The following is a 17,627-nucleotide window of genomic DNA, read 5'->3' on the forward strand; positions in this document are numbered from 1 at the left end:
GCGACCTGCCCGCGAGCTGCGCGCGTGCATTTTTGTTCGTGCGCCGCTTCTGCGCCGCCCGCGCGCAGTTCGCGCGCGACCTAAGCGCCGTACGCGATCAGCGCGCAGGCGGCGCGCGATGTCTGACATCTTCAGAGCTACTACATAGTACTGAGCCAGTATACGGAACTGTAAGGGCGAGAACTGAGTGCGCGCAGATCGCGCGCCGCTCGCGCGCTCTATACGAGCCTTGCATGAGTTGCGCTAAAGAGGCACACCAAACTATTGCAGTGACTGCACGCGCGCAGCTCGCAGAAGGCTCGCAATCTCTACGTTGGGGTCGGCTTCCAGTCTAACCGGATGCGGCTGAGTACCAGCGTTTTGCAAGGAGCTACTGCCTATCTAACCTCCTCATCCCAGTTACCCGGTCAACCTAATACCCCTTGGCTAGACTGGTTGTCAGACTTCCTGGCTTCTGACCACCCATAACGACTGTCACGGATATTCAATGACAGCCGGGACCTATAGCTTAACGTGCCATCCAAAACACAGTACCTACTTGGTGTCTAGGTTATTCTAAGAAAGTACATGCAAACTTAGAAAAGTTGCATTGATACTTGCCTGACCTGGAATCGAACTCACGCCCTCATACTTAAGAGGTTGGTTCCTTGCCCACTCGACGACATTTTCTCATAATAAAAAATGTAATATTAATTTAAATAAGTTTTTTTTTTATATAATTTATGCACAACTATGACGTTAAGACTATGTACGTGGGCGGTCCCATAATGAATTGGCCTAACTATGAACTAATGGAGGAAATGAGACGAAACCGATTTTATTTTTCAATATAATCAAAATGAATACCAATACACTTGTAACATCTGCGAACTAACATTTTTTCACCTTTATAAAAGAAATCACAATTTTACCCCAAAAAAGGCAGCCTATTGCCTTTCTAGGGGACTTTTAATTCTTATAACGCCATTCTATTGACTCGCGCTTGCTTTGTGGAGCATAATACAAAATCATAGTTTCATCACCAGTCACTAGCCGCTCGATCACAACTTTGAATTTTCCTCCACAAAGATCCAAAAACTCTGAAACGCAACGCCCGTCTCTGTACCGCTGAAAGAAGTTTCGTTACCCATCTTGCACTCACTTTTTTCATGTGAAGATGTTTATGGAGCGCATGATGAAAAATATTTTTAGTGAGCCCAAGACTAGCTGCAATTTCTCTAATCTTCAAACGGCGGTCACTCCGAACCTCCTCTTCAATAGAAGCAATTGTTTCGGAAGTGAGCACTTCCACAGACCAACCGTCATACCCAATGTCTTCGACGGTTTCTCTCCCGAGGCGAAACTTTTTAACCAAATTTTTCACTGTGTTATAGGAGGGGACAGACTCCTTATACACGCCATCCATTCATTCTTTTATTCGCGCAGGGGATAAACCTGCTTTAAACAGAAACTTTATGAGACTTCGATACTCAGTTTTCGACATTTGGAAAAAATACGCGACTCTCGTCATTCAAATGCCTGCTAAACTAAAACTAAGCATTTCATGTCGATGCGTGTTGTTTATATTAAGCACACGATAAACGTACTTTTTAATGCCACATAACATGTAGCGATATGTCGCCTAGAACTATATCAGGCCAGTTCATTATGGGACCGCCTAGGTAGTTCTAGTCTTTATTTATCTTTATTGGATTACAATTAAAATAGATATTCCATAAATTACAATATAAATAATTCATATAACGACCATAGGATGAAAAGATATCAAATTTTTTCATTTTTTATTTAACCAAAAAAAAAGAACTACTGCATCTTTTCACACAATTTGTATGTACAGTCAACTTCAGGTCAGGTAACAGTTTTATAGGAAAATCGTACTTATTACTAGAGAATTAAGGTGCATGACAATTACCTTTGTTACACTGATGTACAGTCTACCGTAATGTATGTTTGTTCCTCTATTACACAAAAACTGCTGGACGTTCTGTCCATATCCACAACACTTCGAACACCCTGTTAATCCTAAACGGTGATTATGCAGTACTAGCTTTGACCGCGGTTTCACCCTATGGTCTATGACCGGGATGGTTGGCGCACACTGGGCAAGGTCTTGGTTCAGCTGTGAACGGCAATATGCGTATATGATGTAAAATAATATGTTATGATGTAAATTTATGGGTCCGAATGCACACATCCAATTTAAAGATCTTTCTAGGCGGCTGGTTGACGCTTCTCGTGACCAAAGGGCTATTACCTCGGACAAGGATCAGCATGACCATCCAACGAGGTAATGCTGCCAGCCTGTTGGGCACGCTCGCAGTCGATAGCGATGGGGATGATTTTTTTTAATGCTTTTTGGTTTTCACTAGGATAGATTTTTATCCTCATGTAAATATGAAAATAAATAAAATTTGACTTGGATGGAAAAAAAAAACATCTATAATTTCTTATATCTTTTTATTCATCTTATTTTATACACCTTTTTACAAAGCAAAATCATCTTACAACTACCTTTACCTACACAATTTATTAAGTTTATTTTTTAATAAATCTACGTTTCCCAGATCAAATGACTATTTTCAGGTATTTTCAGACCACACAAATAAATAAATAGAACATTATTTTGAAGCACAATAAGCATTAACCCAGTTACCTTTGGATTACTCTAGAACACTAAAAAGATTTGACTGTCTTCCACAAAAGCGTCTCATAAAAATAATACGAAAAACATATTTTTTATTTAAAAAAATATATACAAAGAAGAAAGTTCTGCTAATGGTTTTGCCAGAGCATTACTTAACTTGAAAATATTAGGTACAACAGGCTGAAAAAACACTTAAAATTAACTTAATCTACAGTTAATTTTCTAAAAGATCCAGGCATCCCCATGTATTCTTCATTGAACTTTGAAGTTTGTCGCTTAGATTCGTCACTGACCATTTTTTCTAAACTTTTTATTTTCTTCTTGGCTTCCTCTGTTCTTAGTTGCTCTTTCCATTGATCTGAAAACAAAAATAAACATTAACATCACAACTCTTATTAAATGTTGCTTTTAAGATTGTTCTACTCATATCATAAATTTTTAGGTTATAATAATATCGTCAATAATAAAGAACCAAATCGAGAACTTCCTCCTTTGTGGGGTCTGTTAAAAGGCAGTCGATTCTCTGCATTTACTTATAGTTAAACCTTTTACAGGAACAGTTTTTCAGTTTTGTTACGATTAGTAATTGAAAAGATATAAATTTTGATTAGCTATGCAATAAAAAACAGATCTAATCAGCTGATCAGCTGTTCCTGATATTGGCCCGTGCAAACCAACCAACTTGTCAGCTTTATCATCTTATAGGTATATAAAAATTATTTCCTGTTCGTTAGTCTGACTAAAACTCGGGAATGGCTGGACCGATTTGGCTTCTTTTGAGAGGTCCAGGAAAGGTTTAAAAACGATACGAAGTTTGTTGGGACAGTTAACTAAAATAACTAGGAATCAATGAAAACTTACCACATAATTTAGAAACGGATTGCTCATCACCACCATAGTCCTTAGGCAGCATATCCCTAGGTATATGCTTATGCAAATCCTCATAGCTATTATGAACATGAACCCTGTTGGCCACCTTCTCACGAAGAGCTTGCTTGAGAAGGAAGACCAGCTTGTCAATGAATGGTGGAGCGTTCAAAATGTGGATGCCTTTGATTTTGGTGCCGATTCCTTCCTGTGAGTAGAAAAAATAATTTTAAATTATAGTTGGGTTTTGGGAGATATGTACTTTATGCTCTGAAGTTAGGTGCAAGTCGTCATTAAGTTTGACGACAACTAAGGGCATCTGCCTAGCTTTTCTTAACTATGTTTGTGTCGTCCTCTAGTGTAACCGAGTACAGCTGAGTACCAGTGTTTTACAAGGAACGCCTGCCTATGTGAACTCCTCAACCCAGTTGCCCAGGCTACCCAATACCACTGGTAAGACTGGTAAGACTGGTTGTCGAACTTTCTGGCTTCTTTCTGACTACCCGTTACTTCTGCCAAATATTTTCAAATGGCAGCCGGGGCCCACCAATATATCGTGCCTTCCGAAACACGGAAGAACTAATGTAGCTAAGGGTATGTATTTAGTTAGTTTTGAATATGTATATTGAATTTTCCATTAAACTTTTTAATGGCTGCCTAGAATCATAGTAATTATCTAGTTATTGCCCTAGCAATTAATTTTAAGAGGCTTGCCTCTAATAACTTAAAATACCTCTTGTAACTAATTGTTAATTATAGATATAAAATTGGTATAGCAACTAAGGCGTATTAAGCCGTGTTTTTGCTAGCAACGTATTTTTTAAGTCACATTGCCTTGGTGAAGTTACTAGGCATATTACATTGTTAAGAGTCATGTCAGTTCATTTTATAAGAAAAGGTTCTAGCTATTTTCGGCATTATAACTACTTCCCGCAGCTGGGTAAAAAGTTATCTTAGAGGTCATTTCACAAGATCTGACTACCGTATGTACCTCATACAAATCGGTTCAATTGTTTTATCGTGAAAGCGCGACAGACGGACAAAGCTGCTTTCACAAATAATTCTAATTCTACGAATAAAATATTATAAGTAGGGATTGTTTAATACTTACAGTGCATAATACTTCGGCTTTCTTTATAACAATAGGATTAAGTTTACTAAGCAGGCCCAGGTGTATGTTCGTGAGATCGATAACGAATCTTTCTGAAGTAGTGTAGTCGTAGTTTATCCTGTATTCTCCGATCTGAAGGTGAAAACATAATATAGTACTTATAATTTGTATTTCGTTTCAAATAAAAACAATATTTTTTAGGAATCAAAAAAAAAATCTTGAATGCAAAATGTTGCGCTGAAACTAAACTTTGCAAATAGATTAATTGAAGGCTTTATTTTTAACCCCAAATTGTTGTTAGTTTATATACATTGGCTATTTACCAATTTACTTTCAAGCGAATTAGCCATTTCTTGACTCGCTCGATAATGTTACTTTCATTATTTATTCACAGAAATCTGCAATAAGCTAAACGCATAATTTTTTTGTTCCAAAAATCACAAATATCTCACCAAAAAGCAATATCTAAAGTAAGTCAATATGCTGAAGGGATCCAGTTTTTCCGTGAGGAACTGTGTCACCATCACCCTCGACTGGTCTACTGGATGCAGCTTCGGCAGAGGAACATAATTGCTGAAAACAAAAGAAATATATGTATGCTACCACTGTTTTTTACAACCTATTGGTATCTTTACGATTACTGAATAAACAAAATACGAAAAAGCAACTACTGAAAACACTTTTAAACAGACAAATCTTTTACTAAACAGGTCATTGAACCTTAAAAATGAAACGGTACTTTTTGTTAGTACAATGTTAAGAGCCGTTACATTGAATAGTTTCATTCAATCATTTGTTTTCATGTGTTAGTAAATAAACATTTTGACTATAAGCTATCGAGTGTTTTTCTTAAAATCTTAACATGTCAAGTTGCGTTCATAAACCTTTTAAGAGACTACAGTTTTTTTTATTACTATCAATTATTTGGTTATCTAAATGAACAAAATGTTTAAAATATGGTCTCAACCTGGTAGATACTGAGTACCCAGTACTTTTTAAAATCACGCTTTATAATAGAGTGAATTATATTTTTGTTAATATTTATCCTATTTAATTACTGCCAAACTATGAGACTATCACTCTTTATTTTCACAAATACCAAAAAAAAAAAACAAAAAGACAATAATACTCACACTACTTCCCATTGAGCTTCAAACTCCTCGACAGTTCTGTTCATCACCAGCTCTGGCATCATACCTCGTGATGTCAGCAGTCTTTCTACCCTCCTCTTGGTCTCTTCAACTGACCCCTTTGATAGGAGGTATACTCGCTCCAAGAGGGATCTGCCTGAAAATGAAGATAGAATATTTGATTATAATTTTTTGTCTGAAGTGATATGAGATATGACTTCGAATCTGTCTTTGTGATTTACTGTCTTTAACTAGCTTTTTCCCGTGGTTTGGCTCGTGTTTCGCAGGAGCTGGTAAGCATATCCTAATAAAAATCCTATAAACTTCCTGATTACATGAGAGTCTAAAAAAACAAATTACTGCAATAATATACAAGTGAGTTAAAAACTGTAAGTCAAATAATTTCACCTTAGGAAAAAAATAGGCTTCAATAATATACCAAAAACCTATACCTTCTCCTACGTCTGACAAATACTATGCTAAAACCAATGGCTCAAAACCGAATCTATGTAGGTTCAACCAAACGTCAGATAATCGCGCGTGAAATACAGGTCAAACTAAGAACCTCTTTTCAGTTAAAAGTCATACAATAAAAGAATCACAACTTTACAACAAAAAAACAAACTTACAAAGATAACTGCCCCCCTCAGCCAAATGGTCTTGCTTCTTGATCCATTCCTCCACTATATCCAGTGACTCATTGATCCTCTTCACGTCATCTATGTCACATAGCTGCCTCACCTTCTTGACTGTTTCTGGCGTGATTTGGAGTAGGGGATGGCATTCTATTTCTTCCATTGTGATGATCTGAAAAAACATAATTTAGTTTTAAATAATATTTTAAAGAAAAAATCCAATAATTTTATTTAATTTAGGCATTTATAAGCACTTAATTAACGGCTAAAATATAAATAAGTTTTATTCTAATTGCCTATTCTAAAAGTAGCTTCCTATGAAGAAGAACGTGCAAGAAACCCCATGGTTACTTAAAAAAAAAATGGTTTTAATAACACAGTAATTGTAGATGGCACAGTACCGAAAAGTATGTGCGATTTGCGAATATCAATCCGGGAATTATGGTTTTAACCGATTCTTTATTTTAAATCCGAAATAATTAAATACGAGTAAGATAGGGAGATAGGCATTGGGAAACGCATACCAAGGTACCTTAATATTAACCACATGACCCAGAGTTCGTTTAATTACCACCTATCAAATTTTTTAACAAAATTGATGAAATAAATCTTTGCATCTGTTGACATTTAAATAATTTGATAAAGAAGCATCACGAAAAAATACCACTGTTCTAACCTTTAATTCCTTTTTTGGGTCTAAACGCACCATAGTGATTTTGTTAGTTAACTACAACTGCACTTCGAGAAATAATACTTTATTTAAAAAATGAAGACTTTTATAAATGCTCTCAGAAATGCACCTTCGATTCCAAAAACCAGGAACCAGGAACTTAATTATTACTAGCTTCCGCCCGCGGCTTCGCCCGCGTAGAGTTCGGTTATATGTATCGCGTTTCGATTCGATTCAAAAGTCCGGGATGATGATGATGATGTCCTCCTAGCCGATTATCGGCTAGGGCGGCTGTTCTCATATATGGAGATCAGCCAACTGCGCAGGACATATTACAGTGCACAAGCATTTGTGCAGACACAGGTGCACTCACTATTCCTTCACTCTCATAACCCGATGGGACGGCAATCCGACATGACCGGAAAGAGATCAGGCGCAGGACCGACATTTACGTGCTCTCCGATGCACGGGTGTATCAATCACAGCTTCCAGGCTCTGGGCTGCTTTGTGAAAGTCTTCTAAAACCCACAAAGCAATTTCGGCCCGTCCCGGGAATCGAACCCGGGACCTCGAGCTCAGCAGCCGTGCTTGCGACCACTAGACCAACGAGGCAGTCCGGGATAAAAACTATCCTATGTTCTTTCTCAAGGTCAACTCTATCTCTGTACCAAATTGTATTAAAATCAGTTCAGTGGTTTAGACGTGAAAGCGTAACAGACAGACAGACAGACAGACAAAGTTACTTTCGCATTTATAATATTAGTAGGGACTATGTATATGCATATTGTGAATAAAATCACATTAACGTTCTATACTTATTCAAATGCTTTAATTCCCACATAATCTGTTTTGCAATGAGTTTCATGAAATCTAGTTTAAATTGCATTCAAATTTTAATTACGTTAGGAACTAGTTTAGAAGTTTTAGAGTTCACATTGTTTTGTTTAAAAGCTTGCATTTAAGCCCTTTGGGAATTCAGTGTGTGGTTGAAATTGTGGTCGATTTGGATGGATAACAAATAAAGGAAATTGGTGCAAATTGGTCCTTAAAATTCTTGGTTTATTCAGTAAAAGGACTTTGAGGTTAGAAGTCGTTTAGTGGTCCATAGGTGTGCTGTGGTTTCGAATACCTGTCTCCTTAATTTGCCTTGAATATGGGTTAAAGTTTGGAGGATCATAGATCAACATTGTTTTGTGATTAAGATGCGGTAATTTCTAGTTCCTTTAAACAACAAACGGATCGTTTTGCTTACGAAGAGTAGTCGTTTTTTTCTGTGGTTCTGCGTGAGTAAAATCGAGCAAGTTTATAGGATGGTTTATTTAATACATTGTAACTAATTAGTTCTATGTAATCTAGAAACGCAATTATATCAAGTGACAGCATGATGATATAAAATATAGATCTTATAGGTATATTCCGTGCTAGCTGTTTCCCGCGGTTTAACCTACATCCCCTGGATACCTCTTCTTGTATCTGTATAAAATATAATTATGACACATGATAGTTTTGTGGCTTTCTAACACAGATTTTTTTTTTGTTAAATCTATTCGTGAATTCCAGAGCTCTTAAAAAGTCTTCTTTACTGTAGGTACGGTAGTTTAAATTAAAAACACAAACCGCATGTCCGTGTTTTGAATAAGTGAAAAAGTGTTTTTACTATGTCAGAAGGAAGCTACAATTTAACATAACACAGAGCGTTACAATTACTGTCCTCGCTTAAGGACAGTATCAATACCCTTACATATAAATAACCTTTTAAGGTAACCCGTACTTCCTACAATAAATCGTTCGTTTCTCCTTGATTGGACTACGGAAACATCCCTTCACCCTTATCATTAGGATATTTCAAGGAAACCGAGCTCTTATCGAAGTTTTGCCACATCTATCTTTGGACACAAAGTTTTTGCTACAATTTGGTAACAAACGACCTGGTATTTTGAAGTGAGGTTATTTAACGCGGTCAGGGATAATATTGTTTGGTGCAGGTTTTATTTGTGAAACAAAGTTATTGTCAATTGCTGGTAAAAAAAATAAGATTTTTTTAAACATACATAATGGATGGAGATATAATAATCTATACTAATATTTATAAAGCTGAGGAATTTAATTTGTTTAATTCGACACGCTTATCTCAGGAACTACTAGTCTGATTGGAAAAACATTTCAGTGTTAGATGTTAAATTTGTCTAGAATATGGGCACTTTTATCTGGATGCGTGCAGTAGTTCCAATGAAACACTGGTGATACCGCTAGCAGAAGATAGTCCTTTCTAATATAACAAAATGCGAATGTGAATTTGTTTGTAACTCATTCATGTTAAAACGGTTGAACCAAAACCGATACGAACTTTGGCATGTGCTGGCCTGGGAAAAGGATTTTATATATTTTTTGACTAAATAAAACTTAAGGTTAAGCCTAGTAGGTATACATTTTAACCCAGTCATGCACAATGCGTTATTATCTTGCAAACATAACACATAATGATACAAGTTAGCCTTGTTATAAATGTCATTGTTTTAAAACGTAGGTAATAAAAATAATAAAGTTCAATGGTTTGTTGCATTATTATTTTGTCACATAAAAATAAGGGATTTTTGTGCCATAAGAAAAATAAAGGTTGGTACTTTGAGATCATATTTTATCATTTCAGAAACCTTTATATTTTAAAAATGAATAAAAATCATTATTATTCAATTAAATGTAAGGGAATAAGCCACGGAGAAAATAATGCTTCTACCCACTAAACACATTTTAAGGACTAGCTAGTCTAGCTACTAAAGCCTATTATGATCTTCTATACTAATATTATAAAGAGGAAAACTTTGTTTGTTTGTTTGGTTGTAATGGATAAACTCTAAAAAATTTTAAATCGGTCCAGTAGGACCGATTTAAAACATTCTTTCACCATTAGAAAGCTATATTATCTGCAAGTAACATAGGCTATATTTTATCCCGATGCGGGCAGTAGTGCCCACGGGACGCGGGTGAAACCGCGGGAAAACGGCTAGTCTTCAATAAATTTAATGGGCTAAGCACTAAAATAAATTGTCAATTCAAACCAGTATTTCTTAAGATAATCGAGTTCAAAGAAACAACCAGACACTTCAGCATCATAACATTAGTATAGAATAAACAATAGCGCATTGCACTTAACCCATGACTACTCGTTCACCTTGCTTTACTTGCAAGTGCTTATAAAACAAGGTAAGTATTATAATTTTATTTACGCAGAAGGCGATAAGGAAAAGTCGCAAAGTTTTCGCAACTGTTGTTTTTTTATAAAACACCCATTTTCGTGTGTAGAATAAAGATTATAGGATTAAAACTATGAATCAACATGCTATTTGGCAAAAAAACATACATGCTAAAGCATAAATCTTTGTTAAAATACTAGTTGCTTTTTGCGGTTTTACTCTAGATCAGTATTAGTATTTAATAGATGTTATTTACGACTCCATATGCAGATACTCTGACAGACGGACGGACAAATGAGTTTGTAGATGCTTTGAGAACAGTAATAACTATAAAAATAAAGATGAAATGCTAGATTTAGGTGAAAAATTGAAGATGATTTAATCTTACTTATATTATAAACACGAAAATATGAATGGATTTTTGATGATTTTTATATAAATTGGAAATATGTAATATAGCTCCAAATCCAAATCATGAACCTATACTTAAGGTCCTTTTTATCCATGTAAGGGAAATTGATCCCTTGCGGGTCATGGATCAAACCACGGGCAGAAACTAGTAGATAATGAAATCCTCATTAAATAGTTTTCTATAGAAAAACCTCAAGACCCAACAAGAATAGGTATTAATAAGGTAGGTACAAATGATGACCATGATGGTCTATATGTGTTCACAAACTTGACCCACAAGTCGCACAGTGGGACAACATGATCCGATATGTTGATGTCATTCACGTAATGCTTGTTGTACACCTAAGTTGTAAGGGGGAGATCATACTGATGGGACAAATTTAATTTTCTTAAGTTATTGCTGCTATTTGTTGTACAGTTTGAAGTTTTTAAGTAATAACCATCAAACAAATTGCAATTTTATGTGAAGAGTAATAAATTACTAAAGACAATATTCAAATCTATTGATGTTACTTATTGAATGATGAAAACTTTTTCGTTACGAAAACACCTGCTTATACGGGAAGGAACTACATACCGTATCCAGATTAGGATAAAAGTATCCTGTATCGTTTCCTTGGGTCTTACCTATCACTCACAAATTGTCAGTCATTCTTAGTTAAGGTTGACTGTACATTTACCTACTTGACAAGGTTTTCCAGGTTAAAGTTTATAAAAAATCACTCATAATACATACTTAATTTCATAAAATTTTAAATCCTGACAAACTTTAATTCAAATAAATCAATTGTTTTTATCATAGACACAGCTCAAATGTAAAGCCAGCCTTACATGAATTGTTTGGCATGTATCGCAAACATTTGCGTGCTCACGTTAGTTAGAAAACAAACAAACCGTTTAGCTTGACCGTGGCATACGTACAAACTATAACTATGGCTACGTATATAGTACATAGGTAACAGGTATAGTCAGCGACAAAAGTCCATGAACACAATCATCATACGCTTAGAATTGTCTTTGGTTTTAACCTGATATGTTACAGCCTTTTTATCGTCCCACTGCTGGGCACAGGCCTCCTCTCACATGGAGAAGGATTGAGCATTAATCACCACGCTTGCTCAATGCGGGTTGGTGATTTCAGACTTTATAGTCCAGGTTTCCTCAAGATGTTTTCCTTCACCTTTTTATCAGCCATTGGTGTCTAAGTATACTTAGAAAGTACATACAAATTTAGAAAAGTTGCATTGGTACTTGCCTGACCCTGGAATCGAACCCACACCCTCATACTCGAAAGGTTGGTTCTTTACCCACTAGGCCACCACGACTATAACATGATATATGTAAATCTTTTTTTTTTTCATGATGCCTAATTTGATGAGACTAGTTGACAGACTTTCTGTCTTTAGAGTACCTACATATAACGACTCCGATGGTTACCATGAACCGACCCTCGTTGCTTAACCTACGATTGATCGACCAATGCCACTATGATTTAGCTTGGAGCTTCTCAGTAAACATTTAAATATGTCTAATGTATCAAAAGAAAATCTTGACATTGAAGAGTTTCTGAGCACATCTACTTTACTTGAGATTTTAGTATTCAGCTAATGTTATTTTGTGTTTTTATCATTTTGTAATTTTTTGAAATGTATTTTGTAGCTGACTGTACTGTCCACGAGGTGATGCAGGACTTTGAGTCGTCATTATGACGTGTAAAGTCTACGCTAGCCATCATAATTTAATCTAGAACATTTTTTATTTTATTTATTTACGTGCAGACTGTGGCTATGGAGATACTTGAAACTTTCAGGTAAAAAATTATAGTTTAACATAATTACGATCAATAGAAGCCAGAAAGTCCGACAACCAAAGGATGGCTAGGGTTGAGGAGGTCAGATAGGGAGTCACTCCATGTCACACACTGGTACTCAGCTACATTGGTGAGACTGTTAGACTGGAAGCCAGCTCCAACATAGCTGGGAAAAGGTTAGGCAGATGATGGAACATTACAATTAGTTATAAGTGCTTGTTAACGTAATTTCAAGCTACGTCAGTCGTTTCAAGCTACAAAACGAACTGATTCCCCGAGACAGACGAGACAATGGAAGGATATGCCTTCAGTCTGCAGGGACAGCCCTTATGCGCAAGAGTGTGTTCTGTATGGCTCCAACTATATTTAATACACTGCCAAAGAGCTGGAGAGCGCTGCCATTGCCACTTTTTAAAAATGTACTGCATAAGTTTTTAGCGAGTAAAGTATATTATAATATTTTAGATTTCATAAATGAACAAGACTTTATTATTCCTAATTATATTTTTCCTTGTTCTTCTTCTTAATCCTATGTTCAATGATTTTTGATTTATTAATATTATATTGCATGCCAATTGGTAAAATATGGCGGATCTTTTTACCCTTATGTAACAACATCATTGTAACCCGTATAAATTTGCAATAATAAATATCTTTATCTTTATCTTAACTACTTTCATAAATGCTTTTCTATGATGATGATGATGATGATGTCCTCCTAGCCGATTATCGGCTACGGCGGCTGTTCTCATGTAAGGAGATTAGCCAACTGCGCAGGACATATTATAGTGCACAAGCATTTGCGAAGACACAGGTGCACTCCCTATTCCTTCACTCTCATAGCCCGATGGGACGGCAATCCGACACGACCGGAAAGAGATCAGGCGCAGGACCGACATTTACGTGCTCTCCGATGCACGGGTGAATCAATCACCAACTTCCAGGCTTCGGGCTGCTTTGTGAAAGTCTTCTAAAACCCACAAAGCGATTTCGGCCCGACTCGGGAATCGAACCCGAGACCTCGTGCTCAGCAGCCACACTTGCGACAACTAGACCAACGAGGCAGCTCTTCTATATGCATACACCAAAGGTACTTTAGTATTAAAATCGTATTGGATCTATACTTGTTTCAAGTCATATGAACTATTACTTCATACGGATGTTTGTAAAACAAACACATATTGAAGTGTTAACAGTATCATGACGATATTACATTGTTAAGTTTACTTAGATCATTAGATGTTGTGTCAAAAAATTGTGAATTCATTACGTATTATAAATATTCTCTGTCGACGTTTACGTCTGTTGGTTATCAATAACCTCGGAAAATTTTGTACTTGGGTAGGCATTTTATCTTTACCAAATGTTTTATTTAGTTTGTTGTCCATACTTTAATAGTGATTAGATTATTTAACTAATAAGGGTCTTATTACTAATAACTAACTAACTAACTAATAAGGGATTATTTAACTAGTAAAGGTCAGAATAAGGTTTCCGAACTAAAAATTGAGCTAAGAGAGAGGGTGCAAAAGTCACTGGTACTAAGGAAAAGCTTGTTGAAAAATTTGTTAACACAATATGATTTAGTTTTTTTTATTTACTCAACCTCAATAGTAAAACAATAATACAGTGCTTTAATTATAAAATAAAAAAAAAAAACACTAAAATCGTTCACTATTCATAGTAAAGATAAGCACTTTGACAGTTACCTGGACCTGACGACTCGGTGCTGCCACCTCGTGGACGCCATTTTAGAAAACCCTCATTGGTTACAGTTCGCGGTTTCAGTTGGGAACTGATTCGAACACCGAGTGTAATGTGGCTTACCTATAGCCTTAATTGATAGCTAGGCTATGCAATACTGAAATTATTATTCAAATCAGGCTGATAATAAATGAGATCATCTTTTTTTTTTTTTTTTTTTTTTTCCCGACGTCAAAAATCATCAAATGACCCCTCCCGCCGTGGGTTAGCAGCGGTGAGGGAGTGTCAGACTCTTACTGACCTAAAAACCGTCGTGTTCCGTCATAGGCCTTTTATGTACCAGGGCCGCGGTATCTCTTTCGAACAACCCGCAGCCCGGGCATCGCCTTTAATCAAACTTTTCAGCTTTATAATGGTAATGTAGTAAATGTACGGATGCATGGATGCTTACAAACCCGAATTATAGCAGATAATGTAACTTATGTTTATAAATAAATAATGTCGGGACACCTTTTCATACACGGTTGGTTAGCCCCATCATCATCATCATCATCATCTCAGCCATAGGACGTCCACTGCTGAACATAGGCCTCCATCGGTTAGCCCCATGGTAAGTTATTAATTAACTTGTGTTATGGGTGCTAACACAACTGATAAACTACATATAGCTACATATATACATATAGCTACATATATACATATTTATAAATACATATCATAACACCCAGACCACGGCCAACAAGCATGCTCATCACACAAATGTCGACCGAACCGGGAATCGAACCCGGGACCTCAGATTCGGCAGTCCGGCTTGGTGACTATTGCGCCATAGAGGACGTCATGTTTATAGGTGAATAGTTTTAAAAAGTTCCATCACAGAACAGAAAAAAAAAATGCGGTCTATTTATTCCGCATACTGGTCGTACTTTCTATAAGTAACGAAGGTTAGTAAAGGAGTACATACACATACTACCTACATTATTACAGTCGTATGTCCTATATGTAGAACAAGCACGAGTCAGATCTCCTTAAGAGGACGAATTGGAATTTTTGGCGCCAAGGATCTCAATTTTTCACAGTAAATACAAAACGGATCAAAATACAACTTAGTTACCTGAAAGTTCATGATATAAACCTTATTTTGTTAGACGTAGAAACATGATTAGGTAACTTTTATAACAGAGAAAAATATATCAAACATACCTCTTTTTAAAAAGAGATTCACATATTATGGGCAAACGGGACCGATTTAAGCCTCTTAACTTTTTTAGTAATTGAGTATATACATACTCTTTAAAATTGTAGAAGGATTTTTTATCAAATTATCATTTCTAAATAATAAAATTACAAAACCATTTTGTCGCTTACGACTTTTAGTTATAAGCTAGCGCGCGTATTGTTATCCTCGCCCCGCTCAGACGCTCCGACCCCTTTTGGCGCCTTAGATGCGCGTGCCGGTTATGGAATTATTGTTGACCAATTCGTCGCCTTAATTATAGCAATTACTATAAAAAAGACGTGAAGTTTATATATTTATGTAAATAAATAAAGCTTAGCCACATCTTATAGGAGTTTGCCATGGAGATGTGCTTTAATCGGTTAGTATCATTTAAGGGATTAAATATCAGGGTCGTTAGACTACAAAATTGTCCGTCAGTAATTTAATAGTAGTCACTAATGCCTTACATTCATAAAATGGCAAACAACTTTGTTAAGAGATTTTTGCCAAAAATTGCTAATACATATATTTCTAATAATAATAAAGGGGAAAAAATAGGAAAATCAGAAAATTTTGATACACTTAATTTAAAGAAAATTAATGTCAAATATAGGAATACAAAAACATAAATTATGCAGTTATGACTAAGAGCCAAAAAACTACTACTAAAAATAGTTTAAAGAATTTTCCACAAAAAATACTTTCAAAAAAAACATACTTATACACTTACCCGGATTACGTGGTTATTCCTATGCGACTGATGTCCACTAAGATCGTAAATGTAATGTTGACCGAACTACTTGACACTCGTTTGAAAGATTTAAAGAGTATCCGCAGAAGCGACGGGGCGGGTAAAATGCCTATTGTGTCTTTGAGGTGAAAAAAACATGTAAATGAATGTGTTTTTTGCTTAATTATTTATGTTTGTAAAATTTTAATAAACAATGGAAACTAAATGATGTGAAAATAAAATCCCACCCAAAACAAAAATGTGAAAGACTGCCAAGTTCGATAATATGGGAATGCTTCGCCTATAAAAGAAGTGAGATCTGAATAAGTACCAAGTTCCATACACATACCTCAGTTAAAAATAGTTACTTTTTAATGATGTTACTTGGCAAGTTTTCATACACCTTGTTATAAACCTACTAAACGCAATGAATCAAGTATTTAATTTTCTATTAAAACTTGCCAAGTAATCATCATTAAAAAGTAACTATTTTTAACTGAGGTATGTGTATGGAACTTGGTACTTATTCAGATCTCACTTCTTTTATAGGCGAAGCATTCCCATATTATCGAACTTGGCGGTCTTTCACATTTTTGTTTTGGGTGGGATTTCATTTATTTTTGTAAGGCTGTTTATTTTATTTTTTTCTTATGATTAAGTTAGTTAAGTAAATGTCTCATTTATACTATCTTTCAGATTTTTAAATATGCACTATGCTTCTTACAAAGAAATGAACTAGATTAACTAAATGGACTAGATTTACCAACTGACTGACATGACATGTTATCATATATTATGTTCGTGGATCAAAGTTACACATTCGTTATTTTCGAAAGTGACTCACACTTGGCCGTTTTCAGATTTTTACTTTGACTAAATACAAACCTTTGTAACGAATTTCAGATCGGTACGACCATTCGAAGATATATTATATAAATATAGATAAATTTAGTTCGTTTTAGTTCCTTAGGGGTATAAATTTACACTGAGTATTTTACACCTTCATTATTTTGAAACCGACTCACACTTGGCCATTTTCTGATTTTTCCCTTTACCTTGACATAAAGACCTACCTCCATGCCAAATTTCAAGTCAATACGACCATTGGAAGTGGTCTAGGTTTTTGATGAGTGAGTCAGTGAATCAGTGAATAAGTGAATAAGTGAATCAGTCAGTGAGTGTATAGTAAAAATAGCGATTTTCTGACGTCAATATCTCAAGACCTACAATAGGTATATTAATGAAATTTTGTATTTTAGATAAGTGAGGGGGTCTCAACAGATACTAGAAATTTGATACGCGTAAATAAAATAGATTTTGAGTTACAGGGGGGTCGAATTTGGCCCGAAATGGTTCGTGTAATATACCCACGGCCGGTGTGTCGCTTTTTTTGCTCGAACTTGGCGGACACACTGCCGTGTGTCTAGATTAAGGAAGAATTCAAAACTCTACACAATAATATCTGTTCCTAAAACCTGTCTGTAATGTGTATTTCTTGTTGG

At 35.7% G+C, this 17,627-nt stretch overlaps 1 protein-coding gene across 1 annotated transcript; it reads right to left on the reverse strand.

Annotated features, from left to right (window-relative positions):
• Positions 1-2,443: 2,443 nt before the first annotated feature.
• LOC124639755 lies at positions 2,444-16,264 on the reverse strand. The gene is made up of 7 exons (XM_047177221.1): positions 16,126-16,264; positions 6,382-6,559; positions 5,756-5,909; positions 5,075-5,195; positions 4,623-4,754; positions 3,506-3,719; positions 2,444-3,002 (listed from the first exon to the last, which is right to left on the reverse strand). Exons 2-7 carry the CDS (start codon positions 6,548-6,550, stop codon positions 2,848-2,850), a joined length of 945 nt encoding a protein of 314 aa, XP_047033177.1. The 5' UTR covers positions 6,551-6,559; positions 16,126-16,264; the 3' UTR covers positions 2,444-2,847.
• Between the last annotated feature and the right edge of the window lie 1,363 nt (positions 16,265-17,627).

Source organism: Helicoverpa zea, chromosome 19 (genome assembly GCF_022581195.2).
Source record: "Helicoverpa zea isolate HzStark_Cry1AcR chromosome 19, ilHelZeax1.1, whole genome shotgun sequence".
NCBI lineage: Eukaryota > Metazoa > Arthropoda > Insecta > Lepidoptera > Noctuidae > Helicoverpa > Helicoverpa zea.

What these genes read in the sequence shown, in the direction of transcription:
- LOC124639755 (XM_047177221.1), bottom strand. Translation starts at nt 6,550, where the DNA reads ATGGAAGAAATAGAATGCCATCCCCTACTCCAAATCACGCCAGAAACA. An exon ending in TGAGGGGGGCAGTTATCTTT is followed by an intron (nt 5,910 to 6,381) that starts GTAAGTTTGTTT and finishes CTTCATTTTCAG; the next exon opens with GCAGATCCCTCTTGGAGCGA. An exon ending in AAGCCGAAGTATTATGCACT is followed by an intron (nt 3,720 to 4,622) that starts GTAAGTATTAAA and finishes TTCTACTCACAG; the next exon opens with GAAGGAATCGGCACCAAAAT.